Source organism: Martes martes (genome assembly GCF_963455335.1).
Source record: "Martes martes genome assembly, chromosome: 12".
Classification (NCBI taxonomy): domain Eukaryota; kingdom Metazoa; phylum Chordata; class Mammalia; order Carnivora; family Mustelidae; genus Martes; species Martes martes.
Genome location: NC_137900.1, coordinates 500,823 through 520,055, shown reverse-complemented (window position 1 = coordinate 520,055; position 19,233 = coordinate 500,823). Strand labels below are relative to the sequence as shown.

The 19,233-nt window shown below is 47.8% G+C and overlaps 1 protein-coding gene across 1 annotated transcript in view; it reads left to right on the top strand.

Moving 5' to 3' along the window:
* Window positions 1-6,232: 6,232 nt before the first annotated feature.
* LOC308353667 (contactin-associated protein-like 3) overlaps window positions 6,233-19,233 on the top strand; it is a gene marked incomplete at its 3' end in the record, with an annotated part of 131,814 nt that continues 118,813 nt past the window's right edge. Inside the window, exon 1 of the mRNA XM_080820646.1 lies at window positions 6,233-6,373. Coding sequence (XP_080676772.1) covers window positions 6,248-6,373 — 126 coding nt within the window. The 5' untranslated portion in view covers window positions 6,233-6,247. The remainder of the gene's footprint in view (window positions 6,374-19,233) is intronic.

Sequence of the window (19,233 nt, the reverse complement as noted above, 5' to 3'; positions counted from 1 at the left end):
TGGGCTGGCCTGGCCTCCTGCCCTTCTGGGCCCTGAACTCCCCAGGGGTCTGCCCACAGCAGAGGGAGGGGCCCCTGTTCCGATGGCCTCGGGGCTGATCTGATATCCCGTCTGTTCTGCGTGAGTCGGGGGGCCGCTGAGAGGATGCCCTCCTAGAATTAGGACACGTCCCAGAGCCGCACTCCTTGTAAACAGAGATTTCACAGGACATGAATGAGCTCAGTCACACGTTTTATTCGGTCATAAATGAAGGATTTACGACCTGTTCGGGTCGTGACAGGGTTGCTGGGCAGTTCTTGCTGTTTCCACGGTGGGAAATCGGCAGGACCGTCTCATGTTTTGCTGGGATAGAACTTCCAACGAGTCAGAGCTGAGAGCCTCCGGTCAGATCTCAGTGGGTCTCCACTACGTGTTCAGGAGTCTGTGTGAGGACAGCAAAACAGAACACACAGGATTGACCCATTTTCTCTGTTTTATGCAGACAGAACTGCAGTCAGGATGCTTGGTGCCTAAGGGCATGGAAATCAGCCCCTGGGGAGGTCACACGTTGATGCCTGTGGGGTGCTTTCTCTTCCTCAAGATCTCTGGCATTTAAAGAAAACTCAGGGTGACATGTGTGCACCGAGCATATATTTTCATTTGACTGTCAAAGGGTCTGTTTTCCAAGCCATTTTGGGCGTCTTTGCATTGCATGTAGGAACCCGGCTCACACTGAGGCAGCTGCGGTGACCGTTCCCCTCCAGGTGCCCTTCGTGGGAAATGTCCCATTCTCCCGGCTGAGGGTCCTAGAGTAGTGCAGGAAGCACACAGGCAGGGGAGCTGGGGGCCCCAAGGCAGGGTTTCTGGGCCTGCTCCGTCCTGATCACCCGAATGCTACCTGGACACAGCTAGTGCTGCCTCTTGAGGAATCAGAGTTGCAACAAATGCCTTAATCCCCTCAGTAACAGCAGTGCCTGACCCAGGCTTCAGCACGTCCTGGACCTAGGACCTAGCCCTAGGACCCCTGAGTGGGGAGGTCAGCGGGACCTCAACACCATCGCCAGAGCCTGTCTCCCTGCTGGCCCCTCTTTCCTGGGGATGCCCGTCACCTTCCTGGGGACGCCTGTCGCCTTCCTGGGGATGCCTGTTGCCTTCCTGGGATGACTTTCGCCTTCCTGGGGACACCTGTCGTCTTCCTGGGGATGTCCATGACTGTCCTGGGGACGCCTGTCACCTTCCTGGGGCAGGCAGCACGGGCTCCTGCTTCTCTCCTGCTCTTCTCGCTCCTGCTGGGCCCCGTCTGGAACTCAGAGTGAATGAGGAAAAAAACACCATCACTGGATGCGACCACCTCCCAGACAACAGAGTATTGATAGCGGGGGGACACTTCCCTTGGCAGCAATTATAGTAGAGCCACTTATGTGTTCGGCATAGATGCCCTGAAGATGGGAGGCCTGTTCACGTCCAACTAACCCGCTTGTGGGTATCTTTTCTCTGTGGGTATCTTTTCTCTGTGGGTATCTTTTCTCTCCCCAAATCCAAGTTAGTTAACATCACGTGCCCCCTTCATGCGCATCACCCCGCTACCGCATCCCCTGCCCACCTTCCCTCCAGCCACCCTCGTTTCCCGGAGAGAAGAGTCTCTTACAGGTTGCTGCTCTCATGCTCACTGAAGCTCGAAGAAGGCGTGAGGTTTGGCTCTTCGCCCCCGGGGTCAAGTTCTTCTCTGCGTAAAGCCAACGGTTCACACGAGCACGTGTTCTGTGAGCACCAGGGGCCACGGTCACGGTCATCACCATCCCCGGACAGAGCAATTCAGGCCCCGCTGAGAGTTTCCTGGCCAACCTTTCCTCTCCCCGAGGAAGTGTCCCTGCTGCTGTCAGAGCCACCAAAGCGGGGGGAAGCAGTCACACAGGATTAACTAGAGACAGAAACCTTCCGACAGATCGATTTAAATACAGTCTGGCTGGCGGTCAGCAGACAATCTCGAATAACCCAGGAACTGCAGGGAGATGTCTGTACAAGGGGTCGAGAGTGGAAGGGGTCAAGCTTTCATCCAACACCCTCACAGGAACCTCAAGTGCTGTGTCTTCCTCATTGGCAGAGCAGGGACCATCGTGCCGGTCCTGTTTGCTGGGTGTGGGGCTTGTGGGGTCCCACGTGGGGCCCCGGGCGAGGCCCTTGGCCCATCATACGTGCACAACAAGTTTGTCTTTCCCTCTTACCTTTGGGAAGAAGCGCAGGCAACAGACCTTCAGTGATAAGGTCACCGGAAAGCTCAGTGCCGGGGCTGTGGCCCTTCATGCACCTGAAGCCACGGCAGGGATGGCCCATCGTAACGGCGACTGTCATCCAGCCCCCAGCTGCCTGTGGAAGGGACGACACTGGGTGCTGCACACATCCTCCTGCCACGTCCCCCTCAGCGCCACAACACACAGCTAATACACTGTCCCCAGGAGGGAGAAGGATGTTCTGTGTGGGGTGACCTTCCAGGCCCTGCAGTTTGCTCTGCGCAAGGGGGGCCCCCAGATAGGTTTTCCTTGGTACACATTGTGACACTGTATTCAGGAAGGGGCGGAGGTGGGAGAGAGGCAGGTGGCGGGGGCGGGGGATGCACACTCCCCCTGCACATCAGCCCCCAGCGGTGATCTGGGGGCACGGGGACCTCATTAGTCTGCTGGAGCGAACCGCCCCTGGCATAGGGGATTCTGCCGTTCCATGCCTGTCGCCGCCCCAAGTTCATCAGATGGCTTGGCATGCGTGCCAGAAGCACGTCCTCACCGCAGGTCGGGAGGAGATGTCCGGGGTCTGTTACCTGCAGGTGGGGGAGGCTGGCTGGCAGGTGGGCAGCGGCACCTGTGGGAGAGGCTGGTCCCGGGGCAACATGCTGGTGACATCGTGATGTGTTTACTGAATTTGCTTCCCCGCAGGGGTGACACCACGCTGGTGATACTTCCTGGCCTTGAGAGAGGTTAAAATTCACAGGGAAACATGGCGAAATGCCAGCAAGGGTATCATCAGCACCTTCTACAGGACGCTGCTGCGATCTAGGATGAGCCCGGATACAGGACGTCAGTGGTCCCTCAGAGATCTAAGCGGATCCGTAGGAAATTTCAAACGTGGAATCTCCACGTTAAAATGATCTGCTGAATGCCAACACCTAATTTTTAAGGTTATTTTTGTGACAATTATAAAAATCACGCCCGGCTGCCAAGGAATGTCCCTCGGACCGTGAGTGGCTCTCAGCTAGAATACAGAAGGGCTTCCGGTCATCCGCCGCGAGCGGGGCCCTCGGACAAAGCGGCAGAACCAATCTTGTCACGAGAGGCAAGAAAGGTGGCAGAACTGGCGTGGGCTGAGGACACAGAGGAGACTCGGTGTGTAAACAGCCTCCTGGTGCAGAGGAATGGGGTCAGTGGGGACACTGGGGAATCCAAATAACGTTTGTCTTTGCATTAATACTGTACTGTGTAAATACCTTCATCCTGATAGAAGCCCCATGACGATGTAAGATGGTAACTTTGGGGGAAACTGGTTCAAAGGAGACAAGAATCCCCTCTACCACGTTTGTAGCTCTTCGGGCAATTGGAAGTTATTTCAGAATAAAAAGTTAAAGATGCATTACAGACCAACCCAAAATGCAGCGCATTTTGGATTCTGGGCTCTCAGACACATGAAAAAATGTTCATCATCACTAGCCATCAGGGAGATTCAAATCAAAACCACATTGAGATACCACCTTACACCAGTTAGAATGGCCAAGATTAGCAAGACAGGAAACAATGTGTGTTGGAGAGGATGTGGAGAAAGGGGAACCCTCTTACACTGTTGGTGGGAATGCAAGTTGGTGCAGCCACTTTGGAGAACAGTGTGGAGATTCCTCAGGAAATTAAAAATAGAGCTTCCCTATGACCCTGCAATTGCACTACTGGGTATTTACCCTAAAGATACAGATGTAGTGAAAAGAAGGGCCATCTGTACCCCAATGTTTATAACAGCAGTGGCCACGGTCGCCAAACTGTGGAAAGAACCAAGATGCCCTTCAATGGACGAATGGATAAGGAAGATGCGGTCCATATACACTATGGAGTATGATGCCTCCATCAGAAAGGACGAATACCCAACTTTTGTAGCAACGTGGACGGGACTGGAAGAGATTGTGCTGAGTGAAATAAGTCAAGCAGAGAAAGTCAAGTATCATATGGTTTCACTTACTTGTGGAGCATAAGGAATAACACAGAGGACAAGGGTAGATGGAGAGGAGAAGGGAGTTGAGGGAAATTGGAAGGGGAGGTGAACCATGAGAGACTATGGACTCTGAAAAACAACCTGAGGGTTTTGAAGGGGCGGGGGGGTGGGAGGTTGGGGGAACCAGGTGGTGGGTATTGGGGAGGGCACGGATTGCATGGAGCACTGGGTGTGGTGAAAAAACAATGAATACTGTTACGCTGAAAATAAATAAAAAATTTAAAAAAAAAGAAAAAGGCATTGTGCTTGCAGTACATTGAGAGGAAAATTTGGAATACTTGAAAAAGATTCAGTCTGGGAAGTCTGGGTAGAAAGAAATGAGAAAGAACCTGGGTTCTTCTGAAGGTCGTGCTTGAGCACGTGCGGTGAAGGGGGGACGTGGTGAAGGGGGGACGTCGTGAAGGGGGACGTGGTGAAGGGGGGACATGGTGGAGGGGGACGTGGTGAAGGGGGGACGTGGTGAAGGGGGAACATGGTGAAGGGGGGGACGTGGTGATGGGGTATGTGGTGATGGGGGGATGTGGTGAAGGGGGAACATGGTGAAGGGGGGGACGTGGTGACGGGGGGACGTGGTGAAGGGGGACATGGTGACGGGGGGACGTGGTGAAGGGGGACGTCGTGAAGGGGGATGTGGTGAAGGGGGACGTGGTGAAGGGGGGACGTGGTGATGGGGGGACGTGGTGAAGGGGGATATGGTGAAGGGGGACGTGAAGGGGGGGACGTGGTGAAGGGAGGATGTAGTGAAGAGACGTCCGTGCCCGCCCCCTGGGGACACCCCCATCCTGATGCAAGCGCCCACTTCTGTTTCCCTCCCAGCCTTCCTGGGACCATGTCACACACTTCCTGACATACACCCAGCCCTACAGGCCTTAGCAAACCAAGTGGGGGGGTCCGTAAGAGCCCCTCATGGGAAGACAGTCAATGCGGTCTAATGCGTTAGGCCTCGTTATGAGAACCTCAAGTGAGGTGTCAGACGGTGGGGAAAACTGATTTCGAAAACCCTCCTATCATATTACAGATGACTTCCATGACTTGTGTTTTCTGGACATGGATAATTGGCAAAATATCGGTTCCAGAAGGTGCTTCAAACTTATTTTCCAGTTTTTTAATTACTTATTAATTTAAAACCAGAAACTTCAATGTGGCATCTAAGTCCACATTCAAAACCCACATTTCTGGGACCTGGAAGAACAAGATATGTCCCAACACAGCCTCTGGGAGCCTCCTCTGAGTCTGCGTCTCATCTGTTTCTCACTGGACAAGACAAAGCCTTGTGGTTTCTGCTCTGCACCTGTTGTCTCGAAAACCCAGAATGTCCTCGTTACTCGCTCGCTCTGTGTTCTCCCTCAAGCCCCCCGCTGCCCCTCAGGCTCTCCCTCCCTGCGCAGGAAAACCTTCACGTCCACCCCTGCTACTCTGCGTTTCAGATGGTTCTTCAAAATGCCTGTTTCTCTCATGAACCTGTAAGCGTATGAGTGTCGGGTTTGCCATCACCACCCTTCCCATCCTGTCATTCAGTACGGTACTTCCTCGTGCTGGGATTCCAGAACTAAGCTTTTCTAGTTCTACCACGGGCTGCATGTTTTCCTTCAGGTCCGTCCAAAGGCACATCATACATCCAGGCCGGCGGAGACACTAGTCTCAAGCAGGGATGCGGTGACCTGGTGTTCGGTCGGCCACGTGTCACCTGGGACCGCTGGACACCCGAGAGTCGGGGCTATGACCGAGAAACCAGAGCAATTCACGAGGAATGTAGGATTCATCTGTTTACTTAACCCGTGGTTCTGAGTGCGTGTGTGTCTGTGTGTGTGATCATGGAGGGTTATATGTTCCAGAATTTGGAATTCTGATTTTCATAAGTTTTATTTATGATCTCTTTCTTCACAGGATAATGTAGGTCTTAACGATTTCTCTCCCTTTACTATTTTCTCCCGCTTCTGTTTCCCCTCAAGGGGCCGGTGGCTGGTCTCCACTTGTGTCAGATAAATACCAGTGGCTGCAGGTCGACCTTGGAGAGAGAATGGAGGTCACAGCTGTGGCCACGCAGGGAGGGTACGGGAGCTCCGACTGGGTGAGCAGCTACGTCCTCATGTTCAGTGACGGCGGGAGGAACTGGAAGCAGTACCGGCGAGAGGAAAGCATCTCGGTATGTTCCTTGCTGAGAGCCGTCTCTCGGTGTGAATTGTGCCAGTCACTGCCTGTTGCTACGGATCTGTTGACTGAGCACAGAGACGGAGCCCCCCTAAGTACCTGAGCATGTTTACAAGTGAATATAAGACGCGTGTGGCCCTGTATGATCTATGCTCTAAGTCAAATAGCCCTGTGCTGCAGTGACACACTGAAAACGTCTCCCCATTGTTCCTGGACGTAGTGTGCGATTGAAGGGCTGAGGTCACGTGCAGCCTAGTGTAGTTTCCCTCCCAGAGCCCGGGAGCTGGTATCAGTTGTTCAGCCGAGTAAACCCATTCTTCCGAGTCCTCCAATTAAGTGAGATTTCTGAAAGTCTCCAGACACTGACACACACGTCATGGGAAGTCTCCATTTAGATAATGGCATGTTGAGGGACACACATCTGGCTCCAGCAGGAATCTGGGCACTTGTGTGTCCCCTTGTCATTCATGGGGGTCGATCTCAGGGATTCTTTGGAGTCACAACGACTTAAACTCTCTTACACCAGAGACGTGCTTTCTGCTTCTGATTCCATACCCACGCTTCTTTGAGAAGAATTAAATTTTGCTCGCCTGACCTTCTGAATATTAAAATATATGGACTTTACCAGATATCCAGAGATTTGAGTCTTTAGATCATAGTGTGCCCTGAGGGAGGAGCTCTGAGGATAGAGTGGGGTACGCGTCTGCTGCGTTGCTGTTGGCCATTGTGGCAACAGGGGCAGGGCTGTGGCCTCAAGAAGATTTCTCAGGTGGAGAAGGAATTACTTTCTTCTTATTATTAAAAAGACACTTGGGGCGCCGGGGTGGCTGAGTTGGTTGAGCTTCCGACTGTTGATTTTGACTCAGGTCGTGATCTCAGGGTCCTGGGATCGAGCTCTCTGTTGGCTCTGCGATCACTGGGGGGTCTGCTTGAGATTCTCTCTCTCCCTCTCCTTCTGCTCTCCCCTCTTCTCTGTTCCCAAGCACCCTGTCTCGTGAAAAATGAATGTTTAAAAAAATACACTTTGGATGGTTTCCAGGGGGTAGGGGAGGGGAGGAATGGAGAATTACTGTTTAATGGGGACAGCTTCAGTTTATAAGATGAGAAATTTCTGGGGATGCATGACGGTGATGGTTGCCCAGCTGTGTGATTGTTCGTGGTACACAACAGCACGCTTACAAGTGGCCAAAGTGATGAATTTTATATTAGGACAATTTACCCACAATAAAAAATATACAGTTTAGGTTCCATTTAATTTAGGTAAGGATATTTAGGTAAGTCTTAAAAAATTGTCTTGTCTTGGTAAGAGGGGAAATATCAGCGAAAAAGCTGGTAGCTTGTTAGCTTATCTGTAATGCTAACAAGCAACAAAATGATAATACTCGTTGGGTAACAAACTGGCCTCACTTGAACTCCCTTAGAACTCTGTTACTTTGTATAACTTCATAGATTACGGCCTATTTAATTTTTTATCTCTGGACCTCTTTCTAGTTCATCAATAGATGTTGACTTAAATTGAATTAGGAGGAACTAGTTAGGTGTCTAACACTGGGTAAAAGAACAAAATGGGAGAGAATTAGTGTTCTGGGGACCAGCTGACTTTAATACCCCAAAAAAGCAGTTGCCAAGTGTGTAATCAGAAGTACATCTCGACATTGAGCTAATTCTAGGAACGCCAGGTCCAAACCAGGGTTAAGACCAACATTAACTAAGAATGAATAACAGTGTGCTTATTCTTGGTTGTATTAACCAAGGTTCATGTTTTCACCCCCATCCCAACCCGATACACGGATGCGACATTGTCACCATTCCTGTTTTTTAGTTAAGTGGTTTTGGGGGGACCCAAATCCAAGCATCACCATGTGGCACCTTGTTTCAAGGAGCTCAGGAGAGTAAGGGCCAAGAATAGCGGTGTTACTGATACTAGACCACACAGGTGAGGACGGATGCTTGGACTCCTTGGTCCCACTGGCCGTCGCATGGTCAAGACTGGTGTGGTGGCCTTCCTCCCACACCCGGGGAGCTCGCGCACAGAGACCCGCCTTGGTAAATGTTTGCTGGATGAGTGCATGGGTGGACTCTACCTTCCCTTGAGGTAGGACGCTTCTTCTGAGCTCCCTGCTCTGCTCCCTTTGAGGACCTCATCTCAGCTCAGGGATTCTTGAAGCTCCTCCAGGGCAGGAATTCCTTCTGCATTTTGGTCTCCTCTAGGAAAGGTGCTCCTCCTTGCACATCCTTCAGCCATCCCCACGGCGCAAGTGGTGCTGTCTCCGCCCCAGACTGCATACACGGCCGGCTCTGGCCACAGTAAGTCCCATGAGCTGATAATTAAGAGATTCTACTCACAGTCTCTTGAAGACGATCGGGTGGATTTGGCTGCTCTCTGGCCCCTCTCACACAGAGGACCTGCTCTTAACCCTAAAGCACGTACCTTCCTGGAGGACCTTCCCACTCTTCAGGTGCTGGTTTTTAATCTATGCTTCACTGCCATTAATTTGAGAGTGAATTTAAGATCCTAAAAACTTTCCTTGAGATATTTACCCTCTTTATTAGCAGAAGAGATACTGTCATTTTTCTGGTTTTGTGCTATTCCTGTAAAAAGCGACCAGGCGCTTGGTGGCCTAATATGAGACAGAGGCGTTAGGTCACGGTTTCTGTAGGTCTGAAGTCTGGTGCACCTGGCTTGGTCCTCTGGGTAAGCTGTTGGCCGAGCTGCATTTTTTCCCCTCCTGGGTGTCTGGAGATCCCCGGGATCCTCCTCAGGTCCTGTGATTCACTAAGGGGACTCGCAGGACTGACGTATAGTCATAAAACTATGATGTGTCCAGGGTACAAAGCGAAAGGAGTAAAGGAAAAAGGTAGATGGGATGAAGTCTGCAGGAAACCAGGCATGAGCCTCCAGGAGTCCTCTCCAAGCGGAGACATACGGAACGTGCTGAGTTCCCTCCAGAACAAGTGAGAGCCGTCCTCGCCAAGTGTGGTCAACCCCGGAAGCTCATTAGAGACTTAGCAGCCTGGGCATTTATCGGAGGCCGGTCACACAGGCTTCCTCCTTGCAAGACCCCGACCAGGACGATGGGTACTGAGTGTAAATGAGCTGTTTGCACAAACATTAGGCACAGTGAGCCGCTCGCATTATTAGGGTCTTGGGACTGCGCCAGCCTTGAGATTTGAATCGGTCTAGGTGATTTAGGAGTCCGACCACTGTGAAGAGGAAGATTCTGGTGGTCTCAAGCTCAGCTGTACCCAAGAGGGAGGCCTGACCCCTGCCTTCCCTGGGTCAGCTACTGGCATGTTTTTCCCGGTGCAGACGGATGGGTTTGGAAGCCCAGGGAAGGGCTTGGACTTGTCTGGCTCTGATGCAGGGGCCATCTGAGAACTCCCATCTGTGGTTGTTGGAAGAGCCCTTGCCACCAGGTGGTCCCACTTGCCCCACATTAGGCACCGAGGGTCCTGGGATGTGGGCAGAGCCATGTAAGGACCTTTCAGCCACCCTAATGGGCTGCTGTGGACTAAGAAGCGAGGGATGCTGGGAGGGCCATATTTTCAAATCTCCTAGTCTTCATCCCTCTTTGTGATCCTCTGCTTTCTTTTATATTTGTCTGCTTTCCTCTGCCTATACATTGTGTCTTTCTACTCCTGTCCTCCCCTTCTCTGCAAGAGAGGACCTGGACGACCACGGGACTTACAACTCAACAGGAGGCCCACCGTCCTTCAGCATCACCTGGGATCCTAACAGAGATAATGGAGTTTCAGCCCCCATCCTGGCCTCCTGGATCCCAGATCTGCATTTTTTAAAGATTTTATTTATTTGACAGACAGAGATCACAAGTAGGCAGAGAGTCAGGCAGACAGAGAAGGGGAAGCAGGCTTCCCACTGAGCAGAGACCCCAATGCAGGACTTGATCCCAGGACCCTGAGATCATGACCTGAGCCAAAGGCAGAGGCTTAACCCACTGAGCCACCCAGGCACCCCACAGATCTGCATTTTAACAAGATTCCCAGAGGATCCCAGAAGCGCTGACTGAAAAGACCCATGCCCCATCTGCAGGAGAAGTGGTTCTGCTCCTTTAGTGACCTTACCTGCCTGGATCGCAGGAGATTATATCCTGCCAGAGGACGCAGCTTGTCCTGGGCACCTGTTACCCTGAGCACGTGATCCTCCCTTTAATGAAACCTTAGGACCCTCACTCCATTGTCCTTTGGCTCTGCAGGACACTCTCTTTCTCCCCAGTAGTCACCAACCTAGTGGAACAAAGCCCAGTCTTCTGTATTCTCATTGCTTTTATCAATAATGACCAAGTGCTTAAAGTTAGTACCATCTTTGAGAACTAGATTATTTCCTGAACCTGTACATTTTGCATTAATTTTGCACCTGTACATTTTGCATTAATTCATTAATTAACTTGTGTTAATTAATTAGGGCTTTATCCTTAACTCCTGAAACTCAAGTTCAAAGATTATGTATCTCTTAGGAATTCAAGATTGGGCTGTTACCCGGAACATACTGACAACTTAGAATTTAAGTGACATTTTCTTCCTCTGCAGGATGTTTGCATGAGAAAGGCCCAGTCTAAGGAGAGACTTGTAAATGGACTTGGAGAAAAAACAACAACAAAATAAATTATTTGAAATAAACATAGGATCTAGTATAATAATTCTATTGAATAGATTTCTTTTGCCTCGAGAAAATGTGTATCAGTGGGTCCTCGGGTGAAAGTAAAAAAGAAATAGCAAAGAATTTGAAACTTTGTTCTACTTTGGATAATTTACAACCTGAACAAAGCAGAAAGTGTCGACTAATTAGCGAAGCTAAGTAACATTACATGGAAAGAGAGGACAACCTCATAGTGCTCTCCAAGAGTGACAGAGGTGACTCCAAAGGTTTAGGGTAGAAGAAATGACAGGAAAATGCTGGGAGCAACGCAGATGGGATGGGGCCGCCGGTGACTTCTGCGCTGGTTCGTGTGTTTGAGGGAAGGGGCTGGTGCGCCTCCAGGAGAATAATTGCTTGTGAAGTCCAGATCACAGGCACATCTGTGTTTGTGGTTCAGGATATGTTTGAAACATGACGTCACCAGAAAAAAACCCCAAAATATTGAATTCAGATTTAAATGAACCAGGTTACTTGGTGTAAGTAGAAAAATCATGAGACCCGTACGTGATTTCAAAATAAAGAGGGATAAGAACCGTGTCCAATCATAATAAGAACAACTTGATTAGAAATAAGGAAGCGTGTGTGCAAGGAAGTAGGCGCTCTGCTGAGTAGGCAGCTTGGCCAGGAGCCGAAGTGGAAACTCACCGGACGCAGCCCCTGTGAGTTCAGTCGCTAAGTCCGTGCTGGTGTATTTCAGGTCTGGGTGCGCACGCTCACTATTGAGTTGACGGCCAGACAGAACCAAGGCCCACCTCACATAGGTAGTTGCAGAAAGGGTCTGCAGGGTCTGTGAGGTCAGACTGGGGTCTGGGCCAATGCCAGGCTCACCAGGTCCAAGTGCGGCTCTGAGACCGGTCGGTTTATAGCAGAATGGGAGCAGCGCTTGACGATTCCATTACCGGTCACTTCCGTGTACTCAGCCTTGCGGGGACATGGGTATCTCCCGCTTAACTGTCCCGCTCCTCTTGTATAGTGTATCAATCACCATGGCAGCCCCTCTCTACCCTCCTTCGTGGATGGCACTTAACTGTTGTGGATGGCGATTGGATTTTCTACATGTGTCTTCCCTTCCTGGGCTCTGAGGGCCATTAAGTCAGGGATTGATTTCTGGGGAGGCCCAGGCCTACTATGGTTTCTCAATAAAAGGGCTTTTGTGTTGAATTCATGGAAAGTTGCTCTGCTCAAATAGGCTTCAGCCAGATTGGTAGTTAACGATATGGAAACCTTAGCCACCCCTGGGATGCAGCTCACGCAGCGGGAGGCTTTTGGTGCCAAAAATGAGAGTGAGAATTTTAACACTTCTTCCCCACAAAGTTGTACAAGGATGATGCCTATTGAGTCTAAGGTGGTCTCCCGTGTGCCCTTAACTGCAGGTCTCAGTGACAGCAGATAAATGCTGGATTCCATCCTGGAAAACTGTACTTCTCCCTCCCACCTTCCCTCCCTCCCTCCTTTCCTACCTTCCTTCCTTCTCTGTCAATGACAATCCTCCCCAACACGAAAACCTTCACTCTGTTCTGAAATTGCTTGGACATTCCCTGCTCTCTCATGTCTCGCACACTACTCTCTCCTGTCCTGCACACTACTCTCTCCTTTCCTGCACACTACTCTCTCCTGTCCTGCACACTACTCTCTCGTGTCTTGCTCACTACTCTCATGTCTCGCACACTACTCTCTTTCACTCCACTCATTCATCTTGTGACTGTTTCACAGCAGCTCTGGAGTCAGGGTCTCTGGCTTGTTTCTCTGTCTAACTTTTCTACCTACTTCATTAAAAGTAGGATTTTTTTTTTTAATTCCTTGAAAGAGCACAAAAATAAAAATAAAAAAAATTCTTTTTGTGTTAAGGAGGAAAAGTGAACAATGAAAAAATTAAATTCTTACAGATAAGTTTCTGCAACAGCACAGTCATTGAAAGGAAACATTATTGAGCTGAGTCTCAGGGAGACAGAAGGCAGGGAAGCTCAGAGAATCTCTAGCTGAGTCTCCTGGAGAGTCTTCCCAGCCCCTTGCAACACGGGCAGTGGAGCTTCAGAGGATGATGTACCAACAGTTGGTCTCAGATGGAGTGACCGTCAACTCTACACTTTCTACAACTTGCAGATACTGTACATATACAGAATGCGCACGTGTGGTGTGTACTTATGCATTCTGTATACGTACAGTATCTCTGCAAGTTGTAGAAACTGTGTCCACCTGCAGTTAGAACAGTTTTCCGCCTTTGATGCAGAGCACATTTTGTAAATTTGTATAGACAAAGGCAGCACTGAAATAAATAACAGTATTTTCCAGAAGAGGATGACAGGTTTTCAGTATTTAAAAAATTGTTAATGTAGCTGGTCTTAAAACTCCTAGATGGTGAGAATTTCTGATGAGCAATCCTCAAATTTCCAGCCAGTATTGTCGGGGCATCAGTTGAGAAGCTGGAGGTCCTCTAAAGATCCTCTCAGATTTCTCATGCTGAGAGGACTGCTGGTGTGTTCCAGGGGTCTGCTAGCTTGTTCTGTAAAGGGGCAGATGACAAATGTTTTCAGTGTTGTAGGCCATACAGTCTCTGTTGTAGCTCCTCCATTGTGTGAAAGCAGCCACAGGCATTGTGTAAGTGAACAAGTGTGGCTGTGTTCTAATAAAACTTTATTTACAAAAACATGCACCAGCTGCATTTGGCTCTGGGCTACAGGTTGCTTGATCCCTGATTTAGTCCATTTTGTATCTGTCTAAGGTGTGAGGTAGGGATCCGTGCTCATGGATTTTTCCATATGGCTGCCTAGTTGCTACAGTATCATTTACTGAGCAGTGTTACGCAGGGAACAGGATTAACACAGATGTAAAACAGATGCCTGCTCGGCAATCTGAAGGAGACCAGTGTTTTTCACGTTTCTGTCATGAGGGTCTTGTGGGTGACTTGTCTTCATAATGGGTCGTCTTAGGTAAAAAGTAGTCTTTCCTCTTATTGTATGCTCATCTCCAGATTAAGTTTTAAACTTCAACTTCTGCCTTATTTCAGCACTTGTGTCAGAGATAATCAATCTGGGATTTCTTTTACTTTTGAGAATTTGGACGGCTTTTTAAAAGCACTTATCCCGGGGCGCCTGGGTGGCTCAGTGGGTTAGGCCTCTGCCTTCGACTCAGGTCATGATCCCAGGGTCCTGGGATCGAGCCCCACATTGGGCTCTCTGCTTGGCAGGGAGCCTGCTTCCCCCCCCCCCCACCGCCCCGCCTGCCTCTCTGCCTACTTGTGATCTCTGTCTGTCAAATAAATAAATCTTAAAAATAAGATAAAATAAAATAAAAGCACTTATCCCATGTGACCTTAAGAGATGAACGTGTTAAACCCTCCTTTCTAAGCCTCTAACCTTACGTTCTCAAGTTATGAAGTGCGTTCAGATAGAGAGGGAAATAATACAAGAGGCATTAAAATTAGAAATGAAGATAAATTGTCATTATATGTTCTTGGAGAACCGTAGAAAATCTCCTGGGAAATAATTTAAAAAAATAAAATAACTCAGTGATGTATCTCCTCATGAAAGTAATTTCCAAAATTAATTAATTTCTCTTTGTACTTATAAGTAATTAAATGATAAAGGAACCATGGACTTCATTTTTAATAGGATCACAAACAATAAAATTGACAAGAAATGCTCCAAAAAGTACTTAAAACACCATTAAGGGGCATCAAAGAAAAGCGAGATTAATCCTCATCCTTGGGTATCAAGACTTTATAGTGTAATGATGTATGATGTATGCTCATCCTTAACTAACCCTGAAATAAAATAAAATGAAGTCTTTCTTCCTTCCTTCCTTCCTTCCTTCCTTCCTTCCTTTCTATTTTATTTATTTGACAGAGAGAGAGAGAGAGAGAGTGACAGAGGGAACCCAAGCAGTGGGAGTGGGAGAGGGAGAAGCAGGCTTCCCACCGAGCAGGGAGCCTGATGCAGGCCTCAATCCCAGGACCCTGGGATCATGACCTGAGCTGAAGGCAGATGCTTAACCACTGAGCCACCCAGGCGCCCCTAAAATGAGGTCTTTCTAACTTTCATTTTAAAATGTTTGCATGCAGAAGCAGAAATAGCCACAGCAATTGGTAAAAAGAATAGTATTAAAGGGAATTATTCCTATTAAGTTAGTAAAATGCCTTACAAAGCTTAAATGTATCTGCTTGAAACTACTTAGTATTAATATTGTTTATATTAGTATGTTAATGCAAAGATTAGTCAAGAAACATAATAGGGTTCATTAATAAATATATTTTACAGAATTAGCAAAAGATAAATGTGGCATTTCAAATTAGTGACAAAAAATGGATTGTTCAATAAATGATACTGGGACAACCTGGAAAAAAATGAATAAAGTTGGATCCCTATTTTATACCTTAAATAGATACAATTTAAAATAAACCAGCCACAGAGAAAGGGTAGATGCAATTAGAAAATGTTTTGTATGCATTATTGGAAGGAGCATGCTAAGGGAAATGGGAAACCCAGATGCTGCAAAAAAAAAAAAAAAAAAGAAGAAGATTGATAAACCAGATTAATTTAAAAATGATATGTGGGGAAAAATTGCTGTGAGATGACACCAAACATAAATTGGGGAAAATTTAAATATATATGATAAAGAGCAAGTTTTCTTCATTTATAAAGCATTCTTGTAAATAAATGGGTATGATTTAAAAAACCATTTAAAAATGGGTAAAGATAGGGATGCCTGGGTGGCTCAGTCGGTTAAGCGTCTTCCTTCAGCTGAGGTCATGACCCCAGGGTCCTGGGATCGAGTCCCACACTGGGCTCCTTGCTCCGCGGGGAGCCTGCTTCTCCCTTTCCCTGCTCTGCCTGTTCTGCCTGTTGCTCTCCGAGCTTCGGCTCTCTCTGACAAATAAATAAATAAATAATCTTGAAGAAAATTGGGTAAAGAGAGAAATAGGCAGTGAACAAAATGAAACAGAGTTTTATAAATGCATGAAAAGTTGTTCACTCTCACAAACCCTTGGAGGGCAATTTCCATAAAATTAAGTAAAGGGGGTCCCAGATGCCTGCTGCGTAGCTCTGAAGATGACAGTCCAGAAGGAGCAGCACCTTAAGTCCCCTCAGTGCACTGTCTACACCAAGTAGAAACTCCACTCCTGGGAACGAATCCCACAGGGACACGTGAGCTGCACAGAATACTCCTGTGAGGACAGTGTCACATTCTCACAGTCACGGTCCGGTTCTCTGCCGCTGGTGAGTGCAGAGATAAAGCATGCTACAGTGCAGTGTTGCCTAGAATGCCTTCCTTTGAAAAGAGGGAGGTGAATCTATTTATTGATAACGAGCTTTAGGAAACGCTATTTTAAAGCGAGGAAAAGCGATATGCACACTGTGCCCCCATCCGAGGTCCCCAAGATGAACGTGCACATATACATGTATGTGCGCACATGCAGTAATTCTGGAAAGACACACAACAAATTAGTAATAGCACTTCTCACTCTGCAGAAGGGGCTGGGGGCTAAAAATACGCAATAATTTTTATTTTTAAACTACATGTATATTTTGCTATTCAATTAAATACTGGGTGTTGAAAGGGTTTAAAAAATACAAAACAGTTAATTTTTATTGTGGTAAAAAGCACATAACATTAAGTTTACTTAACGGGTTTTAGGTGTTTAGTTAAGTATAATTACTGAAGATAATTATATTAAGTTAACATATTATATTAAGTATATTCATGTTGTCGAGCAACACATTTGTGGAAGTTTCTTATCTTGTAAAATGAAGGAGGTCTGAACACACTGAACACGAAGTTCTCCTTCCTCCTCTCCGCAGCCCTCGGAAACCACATTTTAGTAACCGTGTCTGGGACTTTGACTGCTTCAGGAGCTTCGTGTAAGTGGAATCCTATAGCATGAGTCTAGCTGTGTCTGGCTTGCTTCACTCCGCATAAGGTCTTTGAGGTTCATCCACGTTGTAACGTGGGACAGGACCGCTTTCCTTGTAATGGCTGCATAATATCCCATTGTCTTGATACGCCATCTTTTCTTTATTTGTTGCGAGGATCTGAATGTTTGTATCCCACCTGAAGTCACCGCTCTAACCCAAACCCCCAATGGTGATGGCAGTATTAGCAGGTGGGACCTTTGGGAGGTGCTTAGGTCATGGAAGTGGAATCCTCTAGAAATGGACGGTGCCTTATCAAAGAGGGTCAGACACACGCCTACCCCCTTCTGTTCTGTGAGGACACAGTGAACGTGTGTGGCCCAGAAGAGGGTCCTCACTGGTCACGGCACACCAGCCCCAGACTTCTGGCCTCCGGAACTGTGAGCGGTAATTTTCTGTCATTTAGAAGGCACCCAGTCTATGGTGTTTTGTTCTACCAGCCTGAACGGACCAAGATATCCCTTCATCCATCAATGGCCCCTTGAGTAGCTTCTACCTCTTGGCTAATGTGAATAATACTGCATTGAACATGGGTGTGCACCTGTCTCTTGGGGATCCTGCTTTGAAGTTTTTTGGACATATCCCTAGAAGTGTAATTGCTGGATATGGTGATTCTATTTTAAGTTTTTGAGGAAGCTCCAAACTCTTTTCCTCAGGGGCTGCACCATTTTGCAATCCCATGAGCAGCACACAAGGGTTCTAATTTCTCGTCTACACAGTGTGTTTCTGTGGTTCTCTTACCCTTGAGCTTTGTAAGGACAGTCAATCCCCATGGACCCTGAGCGGCCCCACATGTCCTTGCTGGGTATGCCAGGAGCACAAGACCCTGGCTGTGGTTAACGGAGGCCATTCTCAGGGTGTATCAGAATAGCAACGCTGAGAGCTGAAGGGCTGCTTCCCCCGACCCAGCCCAGGTTTGCTTCTGCTCACTCTACGTGGATCCCCCAAGTTCTGTGCTCTTGTCCTCTAAAGCAATAGGACCCTTTGCATCTCTGTGTTTCTCAAGAAGGCATGATGAGCTGACCCCATATTCACGAAGCCACATCTTCTCTGTTGGATGAACGGCTTCCAAAATGGTGTAATTCCTGGCTATTTTCCTGGATGACCATGACTTCCATGATGCCCAGTCTCTCCCTGATGACATTTGGAAGCTTCCAGTTCCTGACTTCTCTCCTTCATAGTGCTTCTGTGTTGGCCTTTCTCCACAGATTATACCCTTGACATAAATTGTGTTGATTCTAAGATCTACAGGCTAATGGCTACAAGGCATATCATATCATTCATGCTGTTTTTATTACACATAAAAAAATAAAAATATGCTCGTTATTTATTTGAGATTGTCAGCTGAAGTGAGGATTTAAGCTTGAGTGTCCTTCATGTAAATAGAATCTTAAGTCATCTCCACTGTGACTATATTCCTAATATAGGCTTTTTGAGGATAGAGATAAGAATAACTACTATTCCAATTTAAGGAAAACTTTTTTAGGTGACTTTCATCTTGCATATAAAAGGACAAGCTGCCTCTGGAATTATGGTACAGAGGTCGGTGTGTATGGAGATGAGCATGTCTATTTGTCCCGTTCCTGTCCACCAGCTGAGCTCCACACCTGAGACACCAGATCTCCTGCCAGTCATAGTCCCTGTGACGCTGTGCTGTGCTCAGAACTCTTTTTACTTTCTTATTGGCATAATCTTTTTCCTTATGCCCTTGAGGAGAAATCAGTTAAAACTATCAAAAGAGCCCAGTTTTGAAAAAGAGTCCAAGGTCAGACCCCTTTTCCAGAAGGAACGGTGAGCAAGAAAGGAGGGCAGGCAGTGGATGTCCCAGAACTTTGCCTCACGTCATGTCTGTGACCGAGAGAGAGAAGTTTAAAATCTACCCCATTTGATGTGCGTTAGGCAAAGGCACTTTATTTGGATTTGATCCCATCTTCTATTGTGTATTTTTTTAATGGTCTTAATTCAAACCTGAGTGGCTTATCTTCCTTTCAGAGCTTTGATCATGTAACGATTCAATAGCTTTCTTTCTTAAAAGAGAGAAGAGATCATTTTCAGGACCACGGAAAGAGACCCCCGGGACGCTCAGTGCCTTCTGCAGCAAGAGCTTTATTAGCGGAAGTTCCCACTGAGGGAAGATTCAGACGCAGCACAAGCTCCTATCTCCTGGGAGGAAACTTGAGGGTTAGCAGAAAAGTGTCTCGAAACGGAAGGCGAAGTTACTGTGGTAGTTCTTTTTTCTGTATTCCCCCCAAATAATAAGTGAAATGCTCAATGCATTCATCACCTTGT